Genomic DNA, 26,822 nt, shown 5'->3' with positions numbered 1-26,822 from the left:
GTGAGCTGACCTGTGTCTCCAGCTCCAGCATCCTCTGCCGTGTCTCCCTCAGCTCGGCCTGAGCCTCGGCCTCTCGCAGCCTCACACTCATCAGCTCGTCCTGCAGCTCGCTCAGCGTGTTCTTCTTCGGGGTGTCCTTCCAGCGGCCAGCAGTGCGGGCCAGGTGGCGCTGAGGAGCGGAGCAGCCCGTCAAACTTCCACCTCTTCCAAAACTTCTCTTTTAGGTTTCACAGAAATGATTGTTTTGGTCCAACACAGATTCCTTTCCATGAATGGCCTGTTGCTCACCTGCCAGTGCTCCTCCAGGTCTCGGACCTGCTGCCTCAGCTGTTTGAGTCCGGTCACAGCCTCGGCCTCCCTCATCTTCACCCCAATCAGCTCCTCCTGGAGCCGCGCCACATTGGTGTCATCAGGGAGCGACGAGTTCCTCTAAGGAAGGTTTGTAACAAATTAGAATGCAGCATTAGATGTACAGCCACAATTCTCAGATTAACACTGTACATTTATAAGGAACAAACGTGGATGTTCTCCAAGATTTAGGTGCTAAATGTTCAGAGACTGAATACTTGAGGTGCTATAAAAAAACTATGGGAATCTCTTAATTGCTAGTGTACATCTTTTTTGTCTGGATGTAGTCAGAGATTTTCAGGAATTATATATTCAATTTCTTTCCAGCAATTTATTAATAATTTTCCCTGATATTTTCTTTTTGAATCATAAGCAACACAAGTAGTATGTTTTATACCCTTTGTAAAAATTATCTATAATCTTTTTCCATGTATCTATTTCATTCCTTTAATATAAAAACACCTTATTCTGAAAACCAGGAGTCACAAGCTTTAAATGCATTTACCAAAAATGTCAGTGTATAGCTGCAATAACCTTTTTATATCGACTGATCGACCAATGAGATGTTAGTGAATGTTGGCTTGTTTGCCATGCGATGAGGTCTATCCATCCTCATGAAGTGAAATGTTGAGGATCTTTGACAGCTCTTCTCTCTTAAATGTGTGAGAGTTGTCTCCTAAATTCACCACCTAATTCTCAGAGCATTTCAGATTGAATTTCTGTCAAATGTATTATGTCTTTATACTTACAGAATACATTCTACTTTTCTGATACATTTTTGTGTTTTTTTATTGTATCACTTTAATCTCAGTTTTTTACAAAGTATTACCCCCTTTCTTGGGTCCTTTAGTTTTGAATAGTTGTATCCTACAATGGCCCTAATGTGACATCATATTAAAATGCTATAGCCAAGTCATAAAACGAAAGTGTACTATGGCTAAGATTGAGGCTGTCCAATGGTCTCTGAGACGACCCACCTTCTCCACTTCTAGGATCTTGTCCTGCATCTCCATGAGGGCGCACTGAGACTCCGCCTCCTTCAGCCGGGCCTGCACCAGCTCCCTCTCCAGCTGCAGGACGGACTCCTCACAGTACCGCGGGGCTCCCTTCTACAACAGGACAGTGTGTGAGTGCAGACGCTAAAGCAGAGCTACATATGTCCATACCTGTGTATCCTAAATATGCGCAGTTATTGAAGTAACATATTTAACATTCAGTAATATAAACCAGGATCCAAAAATACATCTTGATACCTCTTCACTCTCCACTACAAAGAATCCGACCTTAAGCGCAGCTCACACCAACTTTTCGCCTTTTCACTTTCACATAAATAATTCATGAGAAGCACGATAAATTATGTTAAACATTGTAATTCTTGTACATTATCATGTGGAATCCGACCATCAATAATTGAGCCTGTTAGGTCTATCTGCAGCGAGAGGATTCTGTGAACAGGCTGCCATATGTGAAATCTACCAGCCGTGAAACTGCTTACAAATTCATGAACGCATTTCTGGGAATGCAGAGGACAATAAATGGGGCAGGAGCGTGTAGTACTCTGTGTCCCAATTTGAATTCATGCATGCCAAAACAGATGATAACCCAAAGCTGATGTGCAGAGTGAGAAAGGCCCTGCTCTGCCACTGCTTGGATTGTGTTGCTTGGCGATGAGTATCAACACGGATATAACGGTGACACATGAAACATATTTACACTGACCCAGGTGTGAGCTTTAGCACACTGCAAAATCTTGATATGGGTCCTGCAAATAGACACTGAGTGGGAACATCCCAGTGTCAGCGTCACAGCGCCTGTCACACACTGGGCAGGATCTGAACCTGTGCAGGGGCCCACTGGGGACTGGGGGGGGCCTCCTTACCGCTTGTGGCTGCTGCTGCCGGGGATGTGCGATGGTCGCCTTGGCCTGCTCCAGCTGAGCTAAGGCCTCCTCGCTCTGCTGTTTGACTGTGGCCAGCTCCCGCTTCACCAGGTAGTTCTCCTCTGCCTCCTGAGCCCGGGTCACTTGTCCCTTGGGACGTTACCAACCGAGGGAGGGGGGGGGCAGCGTGAGCACGACGGGGTGAAACGAGAGGGCGGAATGGAATGGGCAAATCAGAGGAGAAGATGAGGGATCGGTGGTTTTTTAAGGACATGCTTAACTCTAGCAACCTGTGATTTATATTGTATTAGCTTTGCTTTCTTTAGCGTTATTTGTGATTCTCTGACATGCCACAATGTGTTATTTCATGCACTTATTCAACAGTGTAATCATAATCTGGTTTAGTCCTTCATTCAGAGAATCATTAGAGTTAATTGAATCTACATTATTACTGTTTCTGCATTGAACTAATCATAAAGCATGCTTTGCTCGAGAGACAGAAGAAAGAAGGAAGGTGCAACTTAAGTTATGGGGGTAAAGAGAAAATGAGGAGTATACCTGGATCAATCTATCTGCCAAGGAAGCACTTTCCTACAAAACAGAAATATCAACAAGAGAAAGCAGAGAGAGAGACAATCCAGAGGACAGTTTAAGAGCACACAAAAAGAACAACTGATCATTTAAGAGAAGAAATGCAATGTTCATTTCCCATCCGGAAATACTTGTTGGACTGTGGAATGGTGTTTACATTCAGGGGTAGAAAAGGAACATTGCATGCAGATGTGATGAAAAAAGGGTGCACAAAGTTGGTGACAAAGTGAGAATGAGACGGTGCTGATATCAGTGAGAGGTTCAGACAGGAAGGAGCACAGGACAGCTCTATGTATAGCATGAAGAGTTAAGAGAGTGGAAATCAGCTCAACAAGTTAGTTTGGAGCTAATTGTTGTTTAAGGGACAGTTCACCCAATATCGAAATATTTGTGTTCCTTTTAGCTTTGGTGCTATTTATTCAATCCACAGTGTTTTGAGGTGAGTTGCGTAATGTTGGAGATATCAGCTGTTAAGATGCAATGTTTTTCCCAGAACGTGCATGCTCCACAGAACTCTTTGAGAGTCATCCTATATAGAAACTATTTTATTTCTACCAAACTGCACCCGACAACCACATCCCTGCGCAGGAGAAAGCGTGCATCTACTCATGGATGAGAGGCTTAGTGTAGTTTGGTAGAAAGAAAATAGTTCCAATATGAAACTACTCTCAACAAGGTCTGTATGAAAAGGAACCCGGTCATGATTTCTGGAACAAGAAACTGCTATTGAGTTTTATAAATACACATGTTGTATGCTTTGGGTGTTCATTAAGTTCCATTATATTGAAAAGAAGGTGCACATCTCTACGGCCGATATCTCCATCACTCTGCACCTCCCCTTAAAACAATCTGTATGGATTGAAAGCGCTACAGTTAAGAGGATTTTGAGGTGACAGTCTCAAACTGAACAGAGGCTCCGGGCTTTGATGTGGTTAATGTTTTGTTAAAGTTTTTGTGAACAGTTAGTGAAGAGTTAAAAGGTCCTGGGAGTTAGGTGACAGAGACGCAGCAGTCTCCAGCTGGACGGTGAGTAGCGGACTCATTTAGACCCGAGTGTTCCTGCCTGCAGGCAAACGCCACGGGGCCCTCATGCAGGGGCCTTAACCAGGCAGCAGCAGTAGCGCTCATTCAAAGAGACACAACATGTTGCAGGACGATGCAAACGGTGCAGCTTGGCATGCAGTGCTTTGTATCGACTTCAAGCAGACACATTCACATTCCAATAGTTAGTGTCTGAGCCACAAAGACAGTCACCGTGACAACAAGACAACTTCAAGTCCCATTCTGCCTTCTGATCGTTGCTTTATCTGCAATCAGAAAATGCCCCATACTGCAGCAGCGATGGTTCATCATGCAAACGCACTTTTAACTAACGTAAGCCCAGTTAGTGAAAGACAAGAGTCCTTCATGAAGCAGAGGTGCATGATGTATGAGCGCATACAGCTGTTTGGGGTTGATGTAATGCTGATGAAGAGGTTCTGCTCCACTCACCTTCTCTAGTGTGTCTATCCGCTGCTTCAGGAGCCGGTTCTCTGTGCGCAACCTCTGCAAAACAAGTACAAAAATCACATCAAACTAAGTGCACATATCATGCACGACATTTATTTTACCATATCTCCACGCACCTTTATCTCCACCTGCTCCTCCATCTCTTTAGTTTTGATTGTAGTGTATTCTTTCTCCAGCCTGAAAGAATGTGGACAAGGATAATCGAGCTGCTCGGGTAATGAACACAGTCAAATCTGTCTAGCGTCGGCTTGAGTGCTAAAAAAGAGGAAATCTAAAAAACAGGGCCAAATGTCATAACAACGTCTCCAAGGAAAAAGGTTACAATTACAGTTTCTAAAACATTTAACAAAGCAGAGCAGGCTGAAATCTTATGAGTCTCAAATAGGAAAACATGTAACACTGCAAAATCATACGGCTGCAGTACAATTCATTGTTAGCTGAAAATGTATAAAGTTAGAAATAGTTAGAAAAAAGTGAGTTTAATAGTGAAGTGAAAGAAGCCAGAGCAATACAAATCCTTCAGATGCAGTAGATATGATATATAAACTAGTGACTGAAACTTGGGTGCGCGTCCCGCTAAGTTAAGTTACAACAAAGAATACCCCTAAGTCTTAACGAGCTCTCCATACACACCCATTATAAAATGTGAAACAGTGTGACTCTTTCACAAAACGTAAGCTGCGACTACGTGAGAACCGTAATAGCTATCAAAATATATCCAATTAGTCTAATAAAGTCCATAGTCTCGAGAACCGATTAAACTTGTCATTTCTGTTCAACGTTAAAGTATGTGGAATCTGTATGGGGTCAAAGTGGGGTGTTTCTTTTAGTTCAAATGGATTTCCCATTCATTCCTATGTGGCAAATGATCGCAGTTGTCTGCGATTTGCGTGAAAACGGCTATGCGAATCTCTTATATAAGACATAGCAACCCGATTCCGGTCATTCCGCACATTTTGATGTGTTTTTTGTGTGTTTCGTGTCAACGCTGCCGGACGAGTAGTATGACAACATTTCTGGCGGAAGAAGGAGAATAAGATGAGATGAGTATGTCGAATACTATTCTGTGTGTGGCCTCGCCAGTCACACAGAATACATGCATTGGCAAAAGGAGAGGCGGTTTAGGAGTTGATGAACTGCTTACTTTTTCATCTTCTTGGCGTTGTATTTAACCTGATAGGCAGCCGTGATGACCTTATCTGGCCCGCTGTCTAGCTGGTGTGGGATGACCCTCTGAAAGTGCTGCAGCACAGAGAGGGAACAGAGACAGTGTTAGTGGCACGCACACGTAAACCTCAAAGCTTCACTTCAAACTACAGCATGTAGTTCACACAGTAATTGTTTCAATTATCTGGGTGTGGTGCAGGTTCCTCCCTTGAGGTAACAGTAGAAATGTGAGCTGCTTGCATGACGTGTTATGTGGAAGTCATGGAGATGTACCTGTAACATTCCCTCCATGTCAAGCTGTATGAGTTCAGTGTGGTTCATCTGAAGGATGGCCAGTCCCACACGGAAAACTATCTCCAGACCCTAAAGAGAGAGAACAGTACTCACTGAGGAGCCATCTTAAGTCAAAACACGTTGCTCAGAAATGATTTCTAAAGTTGACTGAGAATTAAGGATCAGTAAGATCAGGTTACATAGGAGTGGTGAAACAGAGTCACTACAGAATGTGGTGTTCTGTTTGTCTCCAACAGGTGGTGCTAATGGATAACCTTTACATGACAGCTAACTTCATCTCATCTACCAATTAATTCATCCTCAAACCAGTAGAACACATTTCAACCTTACATCTTTCTAAGTGTAAACACTTTCCTTTAGTGCAATGTCCCTTTCCAAATGTCCCTTCTGCTTTCTAGACATTTTGTGTGAATGACATACAGTAAGTGCAGGATATTATTCAATCAAAGAACACGAACATAAAAAGACAGTAAATTAGGGGTAAAAGACAAAGCCCTAAGAGCATTCTTCTAGAGCAGGGGTAGCCAACACGGTGCCCGCGGGCACTCAGTCGCCCGCAGGGGCAACGTGAGGCGCCCGCCGGGCACGTTCTAAAAATAGCTCGCCAAGAAAATCCAAAATGTATAAAATACACAAAACAAAAAAGGAAATGTAATTAAAAGAATCTACCACATGCATAAACAAAACCTAAATCATAGCGAACTCTATCTACTTACTACAACTCTATATCTAACACCGCTCCTCCCCCCACCCCCACAACTCCTCCCCCCACCCCCACAATGAATATCGACCAATCACGTTCTTGCTTGATTTGCGGGACCAGCGTTGCAGTCTGGAAGAAAAGCAATGTGGCACCTCCCCGCTGATGTTCCTTCTGGCAGAATCTACACAACACATCAGCCCCATTGAACAGCCCATCATGCCAGCCTATACAGCACATGAGGGGCAGAGTTTTACTGTGTGTGTTGCAACTTGCATATATATATATATATTGCACTTGACGCACACACACGCATGGCGTAATCTCCAGGGGGGACATGTCCCCAGCACTTTTAGAAATCCCGTTTACTTAGCACTTTACAAATATGTTTATTATTAATTTTTAACGCAAGCCGTCATCGCCACGGAGGAGCACACAGCCTGTGTGTGTGTGTGCTCCCCTTTATCTATTTAATATAGATAAAGTAAGAAATCATTCCAATGTGTACAATAGGACAGTACAAAAACAGTTTAAAAGGGGAGTGATTAGTCAAATATGCATAAATAAAAAGAAAGAATGCTAACTAGGTAACACAAGATAAGAATAAACAAGTTTAAATGATTTATTATTGGTTGTGATCATATTCTAAAGATGTTTGGATTCTTGAAAAGTATACAGCTCCCTTTCATCTGAGTGTTGAGAGCTGTATCCATAAATTCATGTCGTGCTCAAAGTGCACCAGATTGATGCATTTCACTTCAACATTTAAAAACAAAATCTTCCCGGGGGTGCATGCCCCCGGACCCACCGAGGTGAGGTCCCCCCTGGAGGATGTGAGGCCCCCCCTAGAGGAGGTGAGGTCCACCCCCAAATAAAGCAGGTTAAAATAATTCAATTGAATACATGTTCTTTTAGTAAACACTGAAAACGGGTCCCACAGACCCAAACAGCACACAAAGGTTAAAGGTAAGCATATCATAATGTTAAAATGTGCTAAATATATATTATATACACTGCAAAAAACTAAAAAAGAGGAGTAAAAGTAGCCCCCGATTTGTTTTATTTTTTTAAAGTAGCCCTCATCCTAAAAAAGGTTGGTGACCCCTGTTCTAGAGAGTATAAATACATAGATATGCAAAGATACAATGTCTGAACTGATACATGTAAGTGGATTCAATATATCATTCAAAGCAGATGAGAGCTTCCCTTCTACTGACCTCACACATGAAGATGTCAAAGATCCTGGTGGCGACGGGCAGAGGGAAGGAGGTGAGGAAGATGGTGAGGAACCAGGAGGAGGCGTACATGGAGGTGTGGAAGCTCTGAGCCTGGAAATGTATATGCAGCTCCGGGAGTTGTTCCTGAGAGGCAGAGATAATATGGATTCACGCCATTTACTACAATTCATAGAACCACTAGAAACAGTTTTAGAACCGAGTATGAGGTGTCTACCTGGATCATAGACTCAAACTGGTACATGCAGAGACCCAGCTCCGCCATGCTGGGTTTGAAGAGCTCTCGTAATCTGTAGTCTTGCATCAACTTCACAAACACACAGAACGCCTCCTCTTCTGGCATCTAGGAAAATAACAGGATGAAATCAAACCTCCAAATCTGTCAGTTCATCACAAAAAAATATGACAAGGTATTTGCTGGAAGCTGGTGAATCAGTGTTTGTGTGTGTGGTGAGGATTGGATTGTTACCTGCATGAGTAGAAGTCCTACAATGAATGCACTCCCTTGACAATAGCCAACCTCACGGTCAACCAGAGAATATGCCTGAGGTAACAGATTAGCTTTGGATGAGTCGTTGTTGCACACACTTCATTATGGATTTACTTCTCACAGTCGTTAGAATTCCTTTTTACAACCAGGTTCCTCAAACAGAAAATGGAGACATACCTTCATGACGTTGAAGAGCACTTCCTGACCCGAGCTGTCTTTCTCTTTGAAGAAATCGTGTTCGGGGTAAGTGCGGGCGATGTCTCTGCGAATCAGCTTCTCGCAGGGCGACGTCATCTTCAGGAGTTCCGAGTATTGATCCTTGATGGGCATATTCTGGGCGGTGCACAACAACTGCCACACTATTGCCCGAAAGTGGTGAGGAATCCCTTTTCTCACAAGATCCTGTAGGAAAAGATAATAATAGATACTTTGTGACATGAATGTTTATATATATCTAGATTTTAAAGATTGTAATGACCATTTCAAGTCTGTCTGTTTAAAAAACTGTAGATGGTAAGGAACCACTCCTTTGGGTAAAAAAGGCAGCATTTCTTACAACACGATACAGCCATGTGTAGCTTTGTTATCCAGTATATATCCTTTCCATATCAGCACATTGTGCATCTCACTATAATACGATATCCACTGACAAATATACTCTTGTCAGCGAGGTACTTTGTAGTGTGATTTGTTTCCATGTATTACTGCTGATACAATTTGATTAAGCAATTTCCTGTGCTGACAGAGAACACTGTGTGTGTGTGTGTGTGTGTGTGTGTGTGTGTGTGTGTGCACATCTGCTCAGCCCAGGGTGCATCTGGAGCAGAGGTCCACCCACGCAGGCTTCCAGCAGGGATTTCCCCCCCCCTCTCAGAGGTCAGACTAAATGGAGCTCTGTACTGAAACAATGCCCCGCCTCATGTCTTCACTGTGTCTGAAGCAAAGCTGCTTTCTGAGCACAGCACTACAGTAAGCAGCCTTTTGTTTCCCCATCAACGCTCTGTGCCAGGCACCAACTAGAGATGGTGCATTTCAAACAAAAATGCCATAACATATAACACTGGGGAACTATTATATCATTCTTAGAATATCGCCTGGTGGTAACCTTACAACAAGGAGGCACCTGCGATGAGAACAATAGAAAATAATCTTTTTAAGACCATATGATAGCTCGCATAAATTCCTGCATTCTGTATTTGAATGATTATTGTAAATTTTAAAAAAAAAATCACGAACCAATCCTAGCTTCAACATATATAATTAGTGTGTTCTGTCTTTTTTCTAATTTATTTGGAGTAGATATAAAATGATCTTCTTCAGTAAGCCATCCATGAAATATGTGACCTGCTCTATCGAAATCAGTCGCATTGACCCGAAGACACATTTTGAGTTGTATACACTGTTGGAAAGAGGAGATTCCTAGCTTTCTAATGATATCAGGATTGTTCTTGTACTCCAAATATTAAGCGAAATATGTCACATTATATAATGACTGTCACCGAGTCCTCATTTTGAGAAAAAGGCCTTCAAAGTTTTCTCTTCTCTGGAATCCATCGATCTGATTGGTTATTAGCAAATGATCAAAATACTACGGAGGGAAGATATTTTCGTTTGGATTACTGGTCTGGGGGACGCTCACGAGTGTGTGTGTGTGTGTGTGTGTGTGTGTGTGTGTGTGTGTGTGTGTGTGTGTGTGTGTGTGTGTGTAATTTTTAGGGATGCACGATATTGGTTTTTTGAAACCAATACCAATAACTTCCTGCTTCTCAAGACCGATAATTTAAAAAAAATTACGCCACTAATTATTTTAGCGCGATTAACGCATGTGTATTTTTTGTCCTCGGCCGCCCCGTAGTTTCAGAGCGCATCAAGTTTAAAATACCATCTACAAGCTGATGCTGACAGCCCCGCTCCTGCTGCCCGCTTGTGGCAGACCACACTTCCACGCTCACCGGCAGGCACCGACTGGCTGTTGGGAGGACCGGGAGGGTGTGTGTATGTGTGGCCCGAGCGAGCGAGAGAGAGACCTTACGTGCATTGTTGTTGTTAGCATCTGGTGCTAGCTAGCTGCGCTAACGGATATAAGGAGCTGTTTAAATGAAAACAGAGGAGCGACATTTCGCCACAACTGCGCCGAGCACTTGACTTTATGCAGGAAGCCAGACAGTGGGACATTGTACGAGAAGTCAGCACACTCAGCACGGGTAGTGCGCAACATGATTGCAGCGTCCAGGCAGCTCCGGTTCGAGCATATGCCTTGAGTTGCACATAGCTCCAACGCCCATACCACCGACGACATGTTTGTTTACTGTCCTGGCTTCACGGCCGCACACCATTTACGTCACAGCCAGGCATGAGTTAGGGAGCGCTGGATTTGTGAAAAACTCCCCTCTTCCTAAACCACTAATACCACAGTACTGGCAAAACGGGAGGAGCCGAGTGAAAAACAAGCGCCCCTCATCCCAATCCACCCACACTGCAGTATTTTTTTCTTTTTTTTTACCCAAAAAATATATTGTATATTATCGGGGCTATTAATACTGGTATCGGATTTATCAGGATGACGTCATAATTCCTAATATCGGACCGATAATTATCGTGCATCCCTAGTAATTTTGCATTTGTGTGTATTGTGTTTGTTTCCCGGGGAAAACACTCACGAGAAACACCGGCTGTTGTTATGCCTGCTGTGACGTTAAATTACTCCGTTCTCCGCTTGTAATTATGCCGAAGCTTCAAAGTTGTATTTATCATCTGAATTTGCCGAAACAAGTTTAATATTCTGAAAGCCAAGACTTTGTTTAATTGAAAACAGATGAAAACAAACTGTAACGGACCCTGTCGTGTTATTTATGATTACTATACACGTACATTCATAATTTCAGCCGGAGGGAGGGGGGGCGGCGCTGCGGAAGAGCAGATTGCGAGTGAGAGGTGCCTCTTCTTCCCTTTACAAGCTTCAAACATGTATTTAACGTGTGATTTTGGAAATAAAAGTTTCATATTCTGAAAGCCAAGACTTTGAAATGAGCCGTTGTGACTTCCAACTGATTTCAATAGAGCGGGTCACATATAAAGAATAAAAAAACATAAACACATTAGAGGTTTTGCTGACAAGGACAGAAAGTCAACGTTCCATCCTTTGCGCAACACACACTGGATCTCTGTGAGCCAAGGGGAAGAACACATCATTTTGTGGAGGCCTCAGCAGTTATGATTAACATCTCTCACCAGCTGCACCCATCTGTTGATTTACTACTTCTGTTAAATTACATAATCGCAATCATGCATGTTCTCGGGTGCTATGCCATACTTCCCTTTTTACACACAGATAGTGGGTCAAAAGTGCAGAAAATGTTCCCCCCCATTTGCATGTGTTTCTTCATCAACAGGTTCTCCGTCTCCACACTAGCAAAACGCATGTGAACGCATTACAGACAGTGTGACCGCAGTTAAGTGTGTCAAACATCTAGACTGTGGATCTGCTGGGACAGAATTTAAAATCCGAACAATAATTCTCCCCGTTAGAGAGCAAGAATAATCGGGACAGGTTTGACTTGACCTTGATGACCTGCGCATCACAATCAATTTAACCTTCTACAGCAGCACCAAGCAAATGCACATCAACTGTCACTGCCATTAGGACTTTTCTTTCAGTCACTTGTGACAGCACAGGACTATCACAAGTCCTCGGAGAGTAACTGTAGAAACAAGCAAGCTAAAATTAGCTTCAAATGTCAAGTACTAAAAAAACACTGCAGTGTCACCTAGAACATAGATAGCCTTCAAATGTATTTCTGGACCAAGTAAACATTCAAACAGATATGACCAGTGTAGCTTTCAGGCCAGCACTTAAAAACAAGGTTGTATCACAAGACTTATAACGTTTAGGGCAATGTTCTTCCAGAAAGAGCCTCAGGGAATCTTTTCTCTATTTCTTTTAGACCTGGACTATGTTTATTTCAGTCGAATGCATTCATTTTTCTTACTATCATTTATTAAATGACTGCCTTATCCCTGTTTTCCGCAGATGGCTGGAACAGCTTTAAGCTCTTAATGCTATAAGCAGGGCTGCACAGACTCTGCGGTCGCCTCACACCAGTCTCACCTTAAGCATCTTCTCCTTCTTCTTGCGCACCTCCTCCCACTCGTTGACGATTCGTCCCCACATGATCCACGTGTCCTCCTCCAGGTGGGAGAGGTTGGAGGAGGCGGAGGAGCTGGACACCAGCGAGGAGCCGCTGTTCCTCCTGGAGCCGTTCATGGAGCGCAGAGACTTGCTGTCTGTCTCCAGCAGCCTGCAGGGAAGGGACGAGGGACTGTTATCACTGTGCAGAACCAACAACATCTCCTTATCAATAAGTCCACAAGCAAGGCATGTTTAAGCATTTATCAGAATCTACGTCTCTTCTTTAAAGACACAAATCACGGATACAACATCATTTTTTTTGAATGGAACTATCTTGACGTGAATGTCTTGCCTTTCCTTGAGTAACACATTCTGGCTTCTTATACAAAGTGTAGGTTGTTTAAGTACTACATGATACTGACTTGATGTGATGCTGTATTATTGTCCCTATTGGTATTTTGAAATGTCAGTATTAGTATACATTTCATTGAAATGGAACATACGCAAGAACAACATTCTGAAAATCAGTATGTGAAAAAAATATAAGTGGGAAAAAAGTTTGATAAAATAATGTTTTAGTTTTAGTCACATTTACTGGAAATTAAGTTATAAATCTAGTGGCAGACTAACTGGAAAAATAACAAAACAATTTGAGGAATGTGTATAAGTTCACTTTAAAGGCTGGAAGTAAGATATGTTTACAGGCAATCCTAAATTTGAACTTAACAGTTGCAAACAGTCAAACCTGTAAAGAAGAATTACAGTTTGAAATCTGAATCTGTGTCCGGGAGAAAAAAAGACATCCAGACAACTTGTTCAAAGCATGTTTGACCTCCAAACAAAAGCAAGTAGAACTGATTGCATTGCTTTACCCTCACTTGACCTTAACCAACTAAAAGGCTAAATGCAAAGACCCACAACTCGGACCATTTTCAAGCTGTTTTTGCCGCAAACACAATCCACAACTAATCTAATCCACTATTTTAGGTGGTGCTAAAATGAGGAGATCTTATTTCAAAACTTTGCACTGATGTATTAAGCTTTGTGATCATTAGCCAATGCATTACTTTACACATGAATAGTCTGCAGACAACTATTTCCCTTCTCAAGATCATGTGTCAAATCTTAAATGTCAGATCTGATTAAAGAATTGCTCAGACACAGAATAAATGACACCATTAGTGAAAAAACTATTAAACAGCTTGACCAATTAGATAGCTTGTATTTGATATGAGTCACAATGTGATTATAAACAACTGATATTTATGAACAATTAATGACTTTACCAAAAGGGATATCAAACACTTAAAGGAAGAGTGTTGGCACTGGCAGCAACATTGAGTGTCTGAAATAACTACTACAGGTCTGACGTAAAAGCGACAATGAATATTGAAGGTCTTGTAAACACTCAAAGTCTGCATTTGAAGTGCATTGTGGGGGACGAACAGCTCAACCAATGTGTTTCTCAGCAGGTCAATCTGTATCACTCTTATCAGTTTGTCACTGGAATTACTGACGGAGTGACCCAATCAAGGAGCAGTGTGCAGAGACAAGAGGCTGCGGCTCTTGTGTGGCTCCCGACACACAAAGGCTCAGACACCTGATCTCGGAAAAAGGCCTGGGCCTGTGCCGGAGCACCGTGACGTCAGCGAGGGTGCTCCCAGAAAGGCTAGGGTTACAGCCAAATGTGGGCGGTGTGGAGGAGGGAGTGAAATGGAGGCCAAGAAAGACCGGCCTGCAACAGAGCTGCTTCACTTCTATTCAGCTCTGACGTAAAGCGATTCAAAAGTAACATCTTACAGAGAGAATTTGGTAGGAGTTTCCACTTTTTTGAAGCATTTCAGTTATTTGGTCACAAATGGTCAAGCACACTAACAGGCTGTGTTACCGTGGACCTGAACATAGCGAGGCCTCTGCTAATAATTCACCAGTAGTCAAACACAAGTTTGAAGCCGAAGAAATATGAAAACAAAAAAATGAAGAGAATTAGCTAGTATAGCAATGTTTGAAGTTAAAAGATGATTAAAAGATACGTTTGAATACAATTCTGAGCTACACGCCACACAATTAAAAGGGACAATCTCTTTCAAATGTGTCAGTGTAACAATCTCATCATGACTTCCTTTTGCAGTTCACAACAGCAAGAGAACAAGACTATAACTGATCAAAACAAACCTTACCAAGACAAACTCATGATGTATTCCTCATATTTCTGGTTTCTAGGAATTGTGGAGCAGTAACGGCATGTCCGATATTCGTGGCAGTTACCCGGGGACTTCCTCGTCTGTGTGAAACTATTGAATGACTGCTCGTACCTTTTATCTGCTCTGAAGGGTACAAAGGCCTCACCAAACACACAAACACTTGGTAAGCAAGCGCAGGACTCTTCACAGTGTGTTGCTCACATGCTACAGGTTGGTTGGAGTGGGGCAGCAGAGAAATTGGGTCTTGTGAAAGGGCCCCACTATATGTTGGGTTGGAGGCTAGGGTCAAAGGGCAGATGAACTATGAGCCCTTTGACATTAGGCGCATTCACACTGCGGTACTTTTCCCACAAAGGTTCATGAGAACTCTTTTATCGCGTTCACACCAAAAAGAGCCGGTACTAAAATTAGTTCATGTGAACCTTTTTACCCCCACGAAAGTCCCTGCTAGAGAGCAGAGAGCTGCTAGAGAGCAGAGAGCTGCTAGAGAGCAGGGACTTTCGTGCGGCTCTCTTGTGAGAAAAGAGCTATATTTCTGATTGGCTGGGCGGATTGCAAACCACGCCCCGTAAAACTCCCAAAAAGTTTTGTGAAGCCGCCATTTTATTATCCTCGCATTAGCATTATTAGCATTAGCCCAGCGCAGAATCGCAGAGAGACTAACTTATGGCAACACAAAATAAAACATGGGAGCGGTGGAGATGAGGAGGTGTCGGCGTTCTGGCGATTTACTCGGAAGGCTTCAGTAGAAGCTGCTGGGACTCCCAGCAGCTTCTACTGAAGCCAGTCCCCAACTCCGGGGACTTCCGGCCGGGGACTTTGGGCGGCAGTATACGCCGTGAAGTGGTTTGCGGCCTGCCAGTAAACCCAAAGCAGAAGAAGAACAAGTGACGTCAGCGGCTTCATTTGCCTAATCCTCCCCCAGGGACTTTTTCCAGTGTGAACGCGATCTGTACTTAGTTCATGAGAACTCTTTAGTTCACATGAACCTTTGTGGGAAAAGTACCGCAGTGTGAATGCGCCTATTGTGCCTTCTGTTCACCAGATGGAAGTCTCCTCAGAGCTTTATGGAAGCAAGTTGAAACGTGAAAATGAAACGTTTCCCTGGTTAGTTTTGATCAACACTAATGAGGGAAAACATCACAAGTGTCACTTGGCATTCTGGGCGTACCTATGAGTCATGACATTCAACAGACATTTGTTTTCTACTTCCCTCTAGTTAACTGTGACACAATCCTGAACTCTGAACTGTTTGCTTGGTTTCCATGCTAACACATTACAACTGACACAACGGAGGAAGAATTGGCAGTAGAAGGGTTTTGTATTACCCTTTAACAGCACTTTAAAGAGTCCCTTTTATTGCTTTTTAGAGTTTTCCTTTTCTTGTAGTCAGCGTTTCCACCAGGGGGCGTCTTGCCGTCATTTGACGCCCTTTTTCAGCTCGGGACGCCCTGAACTCGAGCCGAGGACGTCCAAAAATATTAATAATTCGAGAGAAGATCGAGAGTTTTTATCGCTTGAAATGACGAAAAGGAAAAAGGACAAAGACATCCCTCTGTTGGAGGGGCAAAGGAGTCTGGTGGGATTATTTTCGGAGTATTGAAGATCGTTTCCCCGACATCGAAGGTGCCTGCTACAGGACAACACGGAACGTGCGCGATTTGGACGCGATGAGCGGGGGGGAGGGGGGTTTAGTGGAGCACGCGCGTGAGCTGCGAGCACCAGAGCCTCGCAGCGGCGAAACTGAGGCTCCGTGGTAAACTGTGGTAACATGAAGAGCCGTTTGGGAGCCGTGCCAAATGATCCGGCTCACTAGCGTAAAAAGACAGTATCTATAAGGGACGGCTCAAGTAAAAATTCAAACAAACCCCCCCCTCCCCTCGCTCTCGGGGTGGATGCCCGTGTTCTATAGGATTGTGTGCATGTAAATGGTCTGCAAAGGCTAACATCCCAAAGTTCCCACCAGAGGGAGTTTCTCTCCCACACAACCCCAAGCAGTACAGAACAATTAAGAGCTTTTTGAACATTAAAGCATAGAGACATGTCATAGTGGAGCAGGGGCGGACTGGGGGGAAAAAGTGGCCCGGGGATTAATTGACAGACAGGCCCACTTAATGCGCGGCATGAATCGGCCGGCCGGCGACAAAAGTATGTTACTTAAACCATATGCATTTAATGTTATTTTGGACCATTATTCATATAGTAATCACATCACCTGAGCAGCCCTTGAGTTGCCTAGAGCAAAATAGTTACAGCATATATTTAGTGATTTTAATGTTAACAGATCATTGATGCAATAACATTTTGACCCAATTTGCCTGACTTGACACATGGAATAAAACATGGGGGTAGGAAGCATCCTCAATGTGGGTGAGACAATTTAACAGGGGGTGTGGGCAGGTGGTGGACCTCACCTCCTCTAGGGGGGTCCGGGGGCATGCTCCCCCAGGAAGATTTTTTTTTTTTTTAAATGTTGAAGTTTAATGCAACGTTCTTTCAACATTTATTTGAACAGCAAGTGGAGGCAAAGGTGACTGCACTCAAAACAATAAACCTGCTAGCTAACTAGACTAAACTCAGTAACAGAATGTGGGCAACACGTTCTTCTCCACAGCCGCGCAACCTCTGAGTCAGACGTCACTTCCCCCTTTTCTATCCTACGGGTACAGCCACTCCCACTGAACCCCGTTTCCCTGCCAAACCCCCCCCCCCCCCCCCTCCCCTATGCAAGCCCCTCCCTCTGAACCCAGGGCTCGCTACAATACTGTACACTGTATACACAAACTATACAAAAACGCCTTTATGCTTTGGAACTTGTTTATCCATCTGTAAGCAACTGCCAGCTAGGTCTCTCAGTCACTCCTGATCGTTCACTGCGCAGTGACAGCTGCTACGGGCCTGATGTGTGAAAGTGAAACTATCTGATAGATAGAACATAGGTAGCCTATCAAAACGGCCCAGCCCAGCCCAGTGGGGTGTGGGCCACACCCCTCCAGGGAGTGGCCGGAACACTTATAAATGTGCGCCGGTAGGATTTAGGTAAGCGGAGGGTGCTGTCCCAGTATTCCCAATGGCCAGTCCGCCCCTGTAGTGGAGTAAATACTAATGTGAACCTTGAAATTAACGTATTAGGGCTCCTTTAACTTCTGACAAAACAGTGAACTTTTCTACTTTGTAATGGAATGGACTCTTGAGTTTACACAGCAATAGAATTGTATAGGATATCCCAATAATGTCTCGTATATTAAAAGGAAAATCAGATGTACATTTACAGTTCCTTAAAATCACAATGATAAACAAATTGGCAACTTAAAAATCAATGGGTGGATCCTGCCAGTTTTGGCCCCCATTGCTATTATTTTAACTTCTCTTTCACACCCTCTCAGTAGCTGCAGGATGTGCATTCTCCCACAAACCTGAACCTTTTCTCCCAGGTTCTGTTAAGCCAGTGGATGAGATCAAATGGGCCAACCATCTCTCACACACGCACTGAGAACACCTTTAAACCAGACAGTCTCTTCCTCCCTGAAGTTGCAGTCAGGTCACCGAAGGCCAGGTCAAACAGGGTCACACACCCTTTAATTACAAGTCCGCACAGAACCTGTAAAAACAGGAGACTGGTACATCTTCTCACAACAGTATTTGACTCTTTATATTCCCCAGCCTGTCACAACATGTTGAACGTCACCTTCCTGTATGTGTAGTTTAGGAGGGGGATGCAGAAAGATCCTACAGTTGTCAGAGTGGTGCAGAATCCGATGTGTACAAAGGACAAGGCAAAGACATAACAATAAGGTGGACAAATGTCTGAATACTGACTTGACATTTTGAATTCAAATGTAATAAAACATGTTGAAATTGTTGAGGTCAATGTGAAAATGATGACATGTTTTCCTTGTAGTATTTGAACAACGGTTTTACTTCCTGGGGAAGTTGAACTTGTTTGGACACCTTACAGCTCGATCACATGACTGCATGCTAATCGCTCCCCTGGGGACAGGAACAAGCTTCATGTCACAGCATTTAGATCACAGCCCATAACCCATCTCACATTTGATAGAAGATGGTGAGTATCCCCCCTATGTACATTCTTTCTGAGCGTCTACCCTCATGGGCCAGGTCAACCCAGGTCAAATTGTTATGTCCTGTACCATAAGTGTGCTAAAACCTCACTCACTAACAAAGTAAACAATGTTAAAGTCATGCACTAATGATAACTGATGCTGCTGAGTGGGGATAACGTGTTAAATGTTGATTATATGCTTGAGCAGATGGATTTTTTTATCAAGCCTAGGTACACATTCCAAATGAACCTACATTTGTCTTATTAATCTTCTGGAATTTACCGTCACAAGCAATTAAGTAACGTAATTGAAGCCATTAGGATTGTTGTCTGTCTTTAAGGTGGTATGTAAGAAGACAATTTAGTGAAGGGTAACCTCACACTGTAGTAGTTCAGTGGGTCTGCTAACGAGGGGCCATCTCAAATATTTATATATATTGTGGAAATGGACTTATTGTATGTTTTTAATGTTTAAACATTTTAAAAGATTATGTTTTTCTTGTTGTTGTCAAGCAGACTGTGCTCTCCATCCATGGGTACCTCTCCATTTGATAGGCAGGAGAAGCTCCAGAGAGACTGCTTACTTGTTCTGCTGCTCCAGCTTGGCGAGCAGCTCCACATCGTCAGGACTGAGCAGCGCGGGTGAGGAGGGGGAGAGGCCGGCTGAGGACAGAGAGGTGGAGGACGAGGTGGCAGTGGTCTGCAGGGACGTGGGCGTGGCCACCTGGCTAGCCATCTGACTGACCGTGTGGGACACCGAGTTCTTCACCCATGAGAGAGTAGAACTCAGCTTACCAGCAACCGTGTCTGTCGCCACCTGCAGAGGACGGAGAATACCTCTTAATTCAGTGGCTAGATCCTAGTAATACAAAAAATACAAATATTCTACACCATCACAGAGCACTCTAACATGAATTTATTTAAACATAATTCCTGCCAGAAATACATTATCAGTGTTGTAATAGCTGCACCGGTAGCACATAGCAGTATCTGCTAAATCCATACAGCTGCATAGTTTTCATACTTGGCATTAGCAAAAAAACATTCAATTACTTTTTAGTAATTGCTTTAATTGAATGACAATTTGTTCTATTTCAGATGTAAGATGCTATAAGCTGTTTGATGGACACATGTCTTCAGCTGCACACTGCAGAAGAAATTGGACTGACAAAACAAGAAGATTTAAAGAAATCACCTTGGACCTTGAGTGAAATTAAAATGTCTGACTTTTTCCTGACAATGTACAGACCAAACAGCTAATGGAGAATATAATCAGCAATTCAAACAATGATGAACATAATTGTTCATTGCAGCCCCTATTCCTGACATGTAACACATTCATTACGTTTGTATATTGTGTTGTATACAACTGACAAATGCAAGAATCATGGCTAACAGTAAACGTGGTTGGAGCTCAACAATGATTGCCAATCTACTGACCTCAAAGAGAGAGACTTCAGAGAGGATGTGCCACCTGGTTCACAACCAACAGCCTGACCATTTCATGCAGCAAATCTTCTGTACTCATACCTGCTATTCCAAATCATCCACAATCTTTCAGCAGCCAACATACTCCATGAGGAAATCAAGTATGCACTCGTCTAGAGAACACCACAAAAAGAAATATTCCATGGTAATCCACTCTTGTGAACCTTCAACCTATTAAATGACAGACTGTAGTCATGCTGATCACACTGTCAGGAGGGGTCAAAGTGCTCCACTAAAGATAGGACTTAGAAACGTCTCCTGTGAAGTCATGGTAAAACAGGAAGTAGACCTCCACACAAAGCAGAAAACGGGATTCTGAAATTCCTATCGCACCTGAGTAAAGCAAATGTTTCTTTGGTTTCAACCCAACAGGAAGTCTGGGTTGTACCAGGCAGGAAACCAATCATACCATGCATCTTACTTGGCACTAAATGATGAGTGATTTGTCTGCGAGTATCAGGTCTACAGAGGAACAAAGATAGCAGAGAAGGAGAGGTGAAGGAAAGTGTGTGGTGAATGTGGTGAGAGGAATGTGCCATACACTGAAAGTATGATGGCTGAGGTTTGTTCCCCTCCTGTACACACACACTGATACCACACAGCAGAGGTGAAAGCTCGAGCAATATTATAGTTGATTCACTTTAAATAAACTATTACTTAAAAAGAAAGCAATACTATTTTTTGTACACTGAATGAAAGCTACAATCACACATTTGAACATATATGAGAAATGCTGTGTCTCCCGTAGCACAAAAAGCCAGGATCAGGTTTTTAGTTGATGAATATTTCTAGAGATGATTTGATTTCCCTTTAGAGAGAGCATGTCTCGGCAACCGAAACAAATAACGATATGATATTTGTCTTTGAATCAAACAAGTAACAGTCTACAAGGTTCCCTGGAAGCCTAGTGGCTATGAAATATAATCGATAAGTGTGGCGTCCTAGGTTATATACCAATGAGGACTGTAGTCATCAATATGATCCATCTACTGCAATATAGGCAACATTACAATTCTGAATATTATCATCAATCTGTTTACAGGTGATAACCAATAAATACCAGCTTCTCATGACCAATGCTATAAGACCACTGAGTTCAAAGCCTGTAGTTATGCACCCCCTCCTGAGGGACAGAAAGGCTAAGATGTAGTGAGCAAAGAAAGACTTTTGATATCTCATAGGTCTGACCAAATCAATCTGAGTGACATCACTATTGCGAACACAACAAAAACAAAGAAAGCTCTTTAAATGTTCATTTGTTTTATCAAGTAAAACTCCAAGTGAACATCTCCTCTGTAGCGTGTACTGTGCTTGTCTTCTTCTTCTCTGTGTTTATTGGCAGACCCGCAAACCAACTGTAAAGTTGCTAACCCACAATTGCTGTTAGAAGCTGCACTTGTTAAGCCAACAAAAGCAATTTGGCATTGTATTATTTTCCAGTAATAAATTAGTTTGTTAGTGTAATACATCATTTATAATATAAGTTTCCCCTTATGATGATTTATCAACCCAATATATATATTGTGCATCTCTAATTATGAATACACTGCATGGCAAATATAGTCAGAACATTTGAATGTATGCATCATGAAAGCTTCTGTATGTAACATTACACATTGTACCACATGGAAACAGGAAGTGGGGGTACACCACATTGTTACTGTTTTCATAGTAACACCCTGTTCCAGAGCTTTCACTGTGGGGGGGGGGGGGGCGTATTTACTGACCTTCAATCAACAATATGACAGAACAGCTAACAGATCCACATCCTGTAGATGCTGCTGCTCTGCGGAACAGGTGCACGAGTGTACATGCAGATAGATGTGTGAAAATAAGAACCCTTACCTCACTTCAATGATCTGTATTACAAGACTTATCAATAATGAAGGAAGAAATATGACAATACAAATCTGCAGATCGGTTTTCTTGACAGTTTCAGTTTGACTTCCTAAGACCTTGTGGATCACCGTGTTATACATATAATTAAACAATCTAACAAATGATTTGTCCATATTACAGACCAAATCTGTTTACATGTCTCTGGTAACGTGAGGGAAAAACAGATTTGACTCGTCTCCCATACAACCCAGCACACTGCTCACACCAACGATACCACAACCATGATGATTCTGAAAATGCAAGTTGCATTTACCCACATGACTGTAATTACACATAATAACAGGATCCACAGCAGTAACAGACGTATGGCGCTTCTGCACGAAGACAGATCATCAGCGGGTGTGTGCAGTGCAAAGTGACTCAGATGGTGATCAGCACATACCACTTCAACAGCAGAAAACTAAACTATAGACCACTTCAATAGTTCATTTGCTTATATCACAGAAGAGTGTGACTTCATTAACAAGTACTAAATAACTAAAGAGGGAAATGTTATCTTCCTTAAAGGTGGGGTAAGTTTGAGAAACCGGCTCGAGATACACTTTTTGTTATATTCCATGGAATGCTCTTAACATCCCGATAGCAATGAATATCTGAAGTGCTTTGACAACAAATCCATTAAAAAATGTCATCTGTAGAAGCCGTAATACTGTAAAAAGTACATCCAATCCGTTTAGCCGGGCCGGCTAAACGGATTGGTTTGCCGCCCTGTCTGTCAGCCTTCCATCTCGTGCACGCACAAATGTATCTCGTGCCCTCATTGGGCGTGCATTGCAGCAGTACTTTAATGACTCGCCAGGAACAGGCGGCCACTTTCACCAGTCTGCTGACGTCATGTGCGCGTTCATGTGTGTTGGAGGAGGTGCTCTGTAAGGAAGTCTGAAGGAAGGGGCGGATTCTTTTCGGCTGTGTACTTTCACATTTTAGTGCACTCGAGCCGGTTTCTGAAACTTACCTACCCCACCTTTAACATCCCGATAGCAATGAATATCTTAAGTGCTTTGACAATAAATCCATAAATAAATGGTGCTGTAAAAAGCACGACCAATCATCTGAGCCGGCCCGGCTAAAGTAACTGGACGGCCTACCTGCCTGTCAGCCTTCCATCTGGGCACAAACTTATCTCGTGCCCTCATTGGTCATGTGTGCGTTCCTGTGTGTTGGAGGAGGGGCTCTGTAAGGAAGTGGCAGATTTGTTCCGGCTGTGTATTTTCAAATTCTAGCGCACTCCAGCTGGTTTCTCCAAAATGACCTACCCCACCTTTAAAGTCCCGCTGATCCAGTTAGAGATCATTTATGAAATCATTCAATCTTAAATGAATATAAAAAATGAACTACATATTCTTTGTGAACATAATCAGTAATGTAAGTAATGTGCAAACAATAGAAAAACAGTTGGTGCATAAAAAGACTCCCCTCTCTACCCAGCTCTGCTCTGCACCACTGAGCCAGCCAGCATTGTATCTGTAATGTGTCTCTTTGAAAGCACAGGGGAAATGGAAGGGCCGGAGGTCTCTTCACAGAGTGACTCCCAATGTGGGCTGCCATGCAGGACTAACAGGGGAGAGAAAAGAGGACCCTGAGGAGGACTAAACACCATGCTGAACCCAGCAGAGGTAAGGCCTCCACCTTGCCTTGCACTTTTCACTCTGATCAATGATGAACCTAATTAACCTTATTTGTTGATTTCCTGAAGATAAACAACACCGTGTCTTACTGCAGTTTTTAGCAGACAAGAAAAACCAGAGGGAAGCAAAGTATGAGCAGATCCAAATCTGTCAGGACAGGGCAGGGAAGGCTATGATTTGAGGGATGTGTCTATGTCCAGGTGGTTTTAGAAAACATTCCTTCTATCAAGTCCAGCCAACTGAAGCAAGGTTTCCCTATCAATTGTTGATACAGAGATTTTTGTTCAGCTTTTGTTTGCCAAAGAACTCAAAGGGGCCCTGAGATGCAGTGTGCATAGCTAATGGAACCCACAGCGAGGCAAGAAGAAAGCCTCGGCGATACAGTTTCGAGACAATTGGGATTGGCATTTTCTTCCTTATTCAAAATGCACAGCACCTCACATATATCTCAACGTGCAGAACCAAGCAAAAACATGTGAATCAACTTTGAAGCCAGGACACATGTAGAAGTCTAAAAGGTGTTAATAACAGTCATACAATAATGAATGTTCTCACTTTTACTTCTCTTTCATCACGTGCCATTTCTAGGCGATGAATAAGCAGAAACATGTCTGTCCCAGCAGGAAAGAGCATGACTATCTTCAGGGAAACATGCTGCCCACTTGCTGAGTGAGAGGGAATTAAAACACAGGCCTGACTGTCCTTCAATGACACACTAACACTTGGGTAGAAGAAAGGCCTTTCACTCCACATACCGGGAGAAGCTCCATTTTTCCAAGTGTACAATCAGCATTTCAATGGTCTTTCTAAAGGTTATTCTTAGGCTGTCACATAGTGAGGGCTACAACCACTAGCTTTTATTTTACAATTTGCCTGCAAAACTTGCACTGCAAAAAAGTAGCCTTAAAGTAATGTGTTGTGAATTGTATTTTTCAATCAATAACACATAAATGTCAGCATTTGCTAGTGTGTTTTGTTGGAGAGAAAGCTATGGTAACACCAACCACTTATCATTGTGTGAAGCTGTGTGTGTTATCTCCATTGTCTAAACCAGAGACTGTTCTTCAACGGACTCCTTCTATCTCTTAGCAGTATGCCCATAAGTGGTAATACTAAAAAAGCTCAGTCAATTTGACAGGTATTACGACAGCTTCTCAAAGTGTTTCTTATGTATTTATTGTTCCATTCTGAAACTATTTGTGAATAATACAAATATGTACTGCTGAAAAGTACATCATCTGTCCTGTTATTTGTCCCAAAAGATGCATAACTCCCTTGGGTCATGCATGCCAATCCTGAGGTTCTGGAGGTTTCCGTTTTAACTGCATAGACATCTCTAGTCTTACAGAAGGTTTGGAATTGACACCTTGAAAAGTGAGGATAATAAAGAAGCATCTGGGACCAGGAAACTCCTTTAAACCCATACAAAACCCTGCTAATTGAATCACTATACATTCTGAGAACAGAAATGCATTTAACTCAATTCATCCAGGTTTGAATGCAGTTGCACAAGTGTAGTGAAACAGAATGCCATCAAATGATGAGCTACATTTAAAAAGCACTAGCATTTTACTTGAGAATATCTGTTTGGCAAGACTGTGAAATGTTCTACTTGATTGCTTAATACAGACATAAGTCACAGCACAATAAGGTTCTACACTTCTCACTCAGCCCATTAAACATTAGGATTTGTTTTAGGAGAGCCATTTAGCTCTGATGATACCACCTCCAATGTTCCCCATTGGATGGCCCAACATGCTGTGAGTTACAGTATTACAGTCATGATCATCAAGAAACACTATTCCAGAACATCATCGGCCTACACTGAGCGTTCCATGTTCTCTCTTTAACTCCTTATCCATCCCGCTTATGTTTGTCAGACCTGCCGCTGTTTACTGTCATTATTTATGACAGTCGAGAAATAAGTACTTTCTGCAGTTGTAAGAGTTATATTGCGGGGTTATTGTACACAAAGCCGCGTTGTTGTCACTTGTAAGTAACTTTCCCGAAGTTGGAGTCATATCCTTGGCTTGAATACAGCCTGCTGAGAGGTTTAAATGCTTCACATCATGCTAGCACCTATGAAAAACATGTTTAGTTTACAGCAGACAGGGCCGATGCATTAGAGAAGTCTCTGCTCCTTATTTGGCTCGCTGGTGTTGTGAGCTGAAATGGAGATCTAGTATCAAATGCAACAGTATACTGTCCTCTTCCAGAAGGCTCTAACGTCGGCTAGCTCGACGAGGGTAAGAGTAGGATTACAAAGTTACATCGATAGAGTCATTTGACATCGCCAAGCAGGAAAACCAGGCGATAGCTGGAGCCCGGAGCCAGCCAATTAACTAGTTGTACAACACATAGCTAAGCTTTCAATGACAGAACTGACAACCAGTGTAAACAAGCTGATATTCCGAGAAAACAAATTCAAAAGTTACGTTTTGAAACAGTCTTCTTTATAAATGAAATGTCATGCCATACACTTGGACTGATACAGAGATAACTTCGCTTCGTTTTATGAGTAAGTGGTTATTCCAGTACTTAGTCATAGCCCGAGAAAACAAGGACAGCCTTTACCTTGAAATGTTTTTCACCAGCCGCACCAACTGTCCTCTGCTTCCCATGCACAAACTTATAGTCCCACTTTTAAAAGAAAAAGACCGGCTTCCTAACACTTTATCGGAATACATTAGCTATATTTTCCCAAGTTAGCATAGCTAGGTTTTTCTACTAGAAAGCTAGCCAGTGTTGGGTTAGCTAGCTAGTTCCCATTGACTCTCCGGTCCAGCCCATGCAGCGTATAATACGTGTACACAGTCTGCAGAGCAGAGAGACCGCGGCGGCCTACCAAATGTTTACATCGCACTGCGCAAGCGCTTACTGCTCAAACCTGACAAAACACTGCCACCAAGTGTTCACGATACCAACTGCACTTCAAAACTACTTATTTCCATTCCATGTGTAAATGGAGTTATAGTTTAAACAAAAAGAGGTGTTTAGGATTGGGTCAGGGGTGGAAGCAGAGACAGAATATCCTTAAGTAAAATGATTATTCTGCTGAGGATTTTCCCCATTATTTTAGTAATTTATTGGTTTAGTGTTTTAATGTGTTTAGTGATAAACATAAGAAATGCTGTCATAATTACCCAAAGACCAAAGTGACACTTTCACAATGTTTGTTTTGTCTAATTAATAGTAATG

The 26,822-nt window shown here is 42.6% G+C and overlaps 1 protein-coding gene across 8 annotated transcripts in view; it reads right to left on the bottom strand.

Annotated features, from left to right (window-relative positions):
- The window catches only part of evi5b (ecotropic viral integration site 5b), a 42,075-nt gene that overhangs the window by 13,820 nt on the left and 1,433 nt on the right, over window positions 1-26,822 (bottom strand). Inside the window, exons 1-16 of one of the 8 annotated variants that reach the window (XM_034235654.1) lie at window positions 26,199-26,450; window positions 19,194-19,426; window positions 12,322-12,511; window positions 8,391-8,615; window positions 8,193-8,267; window positions 7,941-8,066; window positions 7,706-7,849; window positions 5,768-5,857; window positions 5,472-5,569; window positions 4,444-4,504; window positions 4,310-4,363; window positions 2,786-2,818; window positions 2,228-2,377; window positions 1,326-1,457; window positions 289-429; window positions 11-169 (exon numbers count right to left, since the gene is read on the bottom strand). In XM_034235654.1, coding sequence (XP_034091545.1) covers window positions 11-169; window positions 289-429; window positions 1,326-1,457; window positions 2,228-2,377; window positions 2,786-2,818; window positions 4,310-4,363; window positions 4,444-4,504; window positions 5,472-5,569; window positions 5,768-5,857; window positions 7,706-7,849; window positions 7,941-8,066; window positions 8,193-8,267; window positions 8,391-8,615; window positions 12,322-12,511; window positions 19,194-19,345 — 1,830 coding nt within the window. In that variant the 5' untranslated portion in view covers window positions 19,346-19,426; window positions 26,199-26,450. Of the gene's footprint in view, window positions 1-10; window positions 170-288; window positions 430-1,325; window positions 1,458-2,227; window positions 2,378-2,785; window positions 2,819-4,309; window positions 4,364-4,443; window positions 4,505-5,471; window positions 5,570-5,767; window positions 5,858-7,705; window positions 7,850-7,940; window positions 8,067-8,192; window positions 8,268-8,390; window positions 8,616-12,321; window positions 12,512-14,522; window positions 14,654-19,193; window positions 19,427-20,049; window positions 20,075-20,139; window positions 20,244-26,198; window positions 26,451-26,822 lie in introns of those variants that run through there. The other 7 variants (XM_034235656.1, XM_034235655.1, XM_034235652.1 and 4 more) reach the window with 7 other exon arrangements.

Source organism: Gymnodraco acuticeps, unplaced genomic scaffold (genome assembly GCF_902827175.1).
Source record: "Gymnodraco acuticeps unplaced genomic scaffold, fGymAcu1.1, whole genome shotgun sequence".
Taxonomy (NCBI): Eukaryota; Metazoa; Chordata; class Actinopteri; order Perciformes; family Bathydraconidae; genus Gymnodraco; species Gymnodraco acuticeps.
This window is presented reverse-complemented; position numbering and strand designations above follow the sequence as displayed.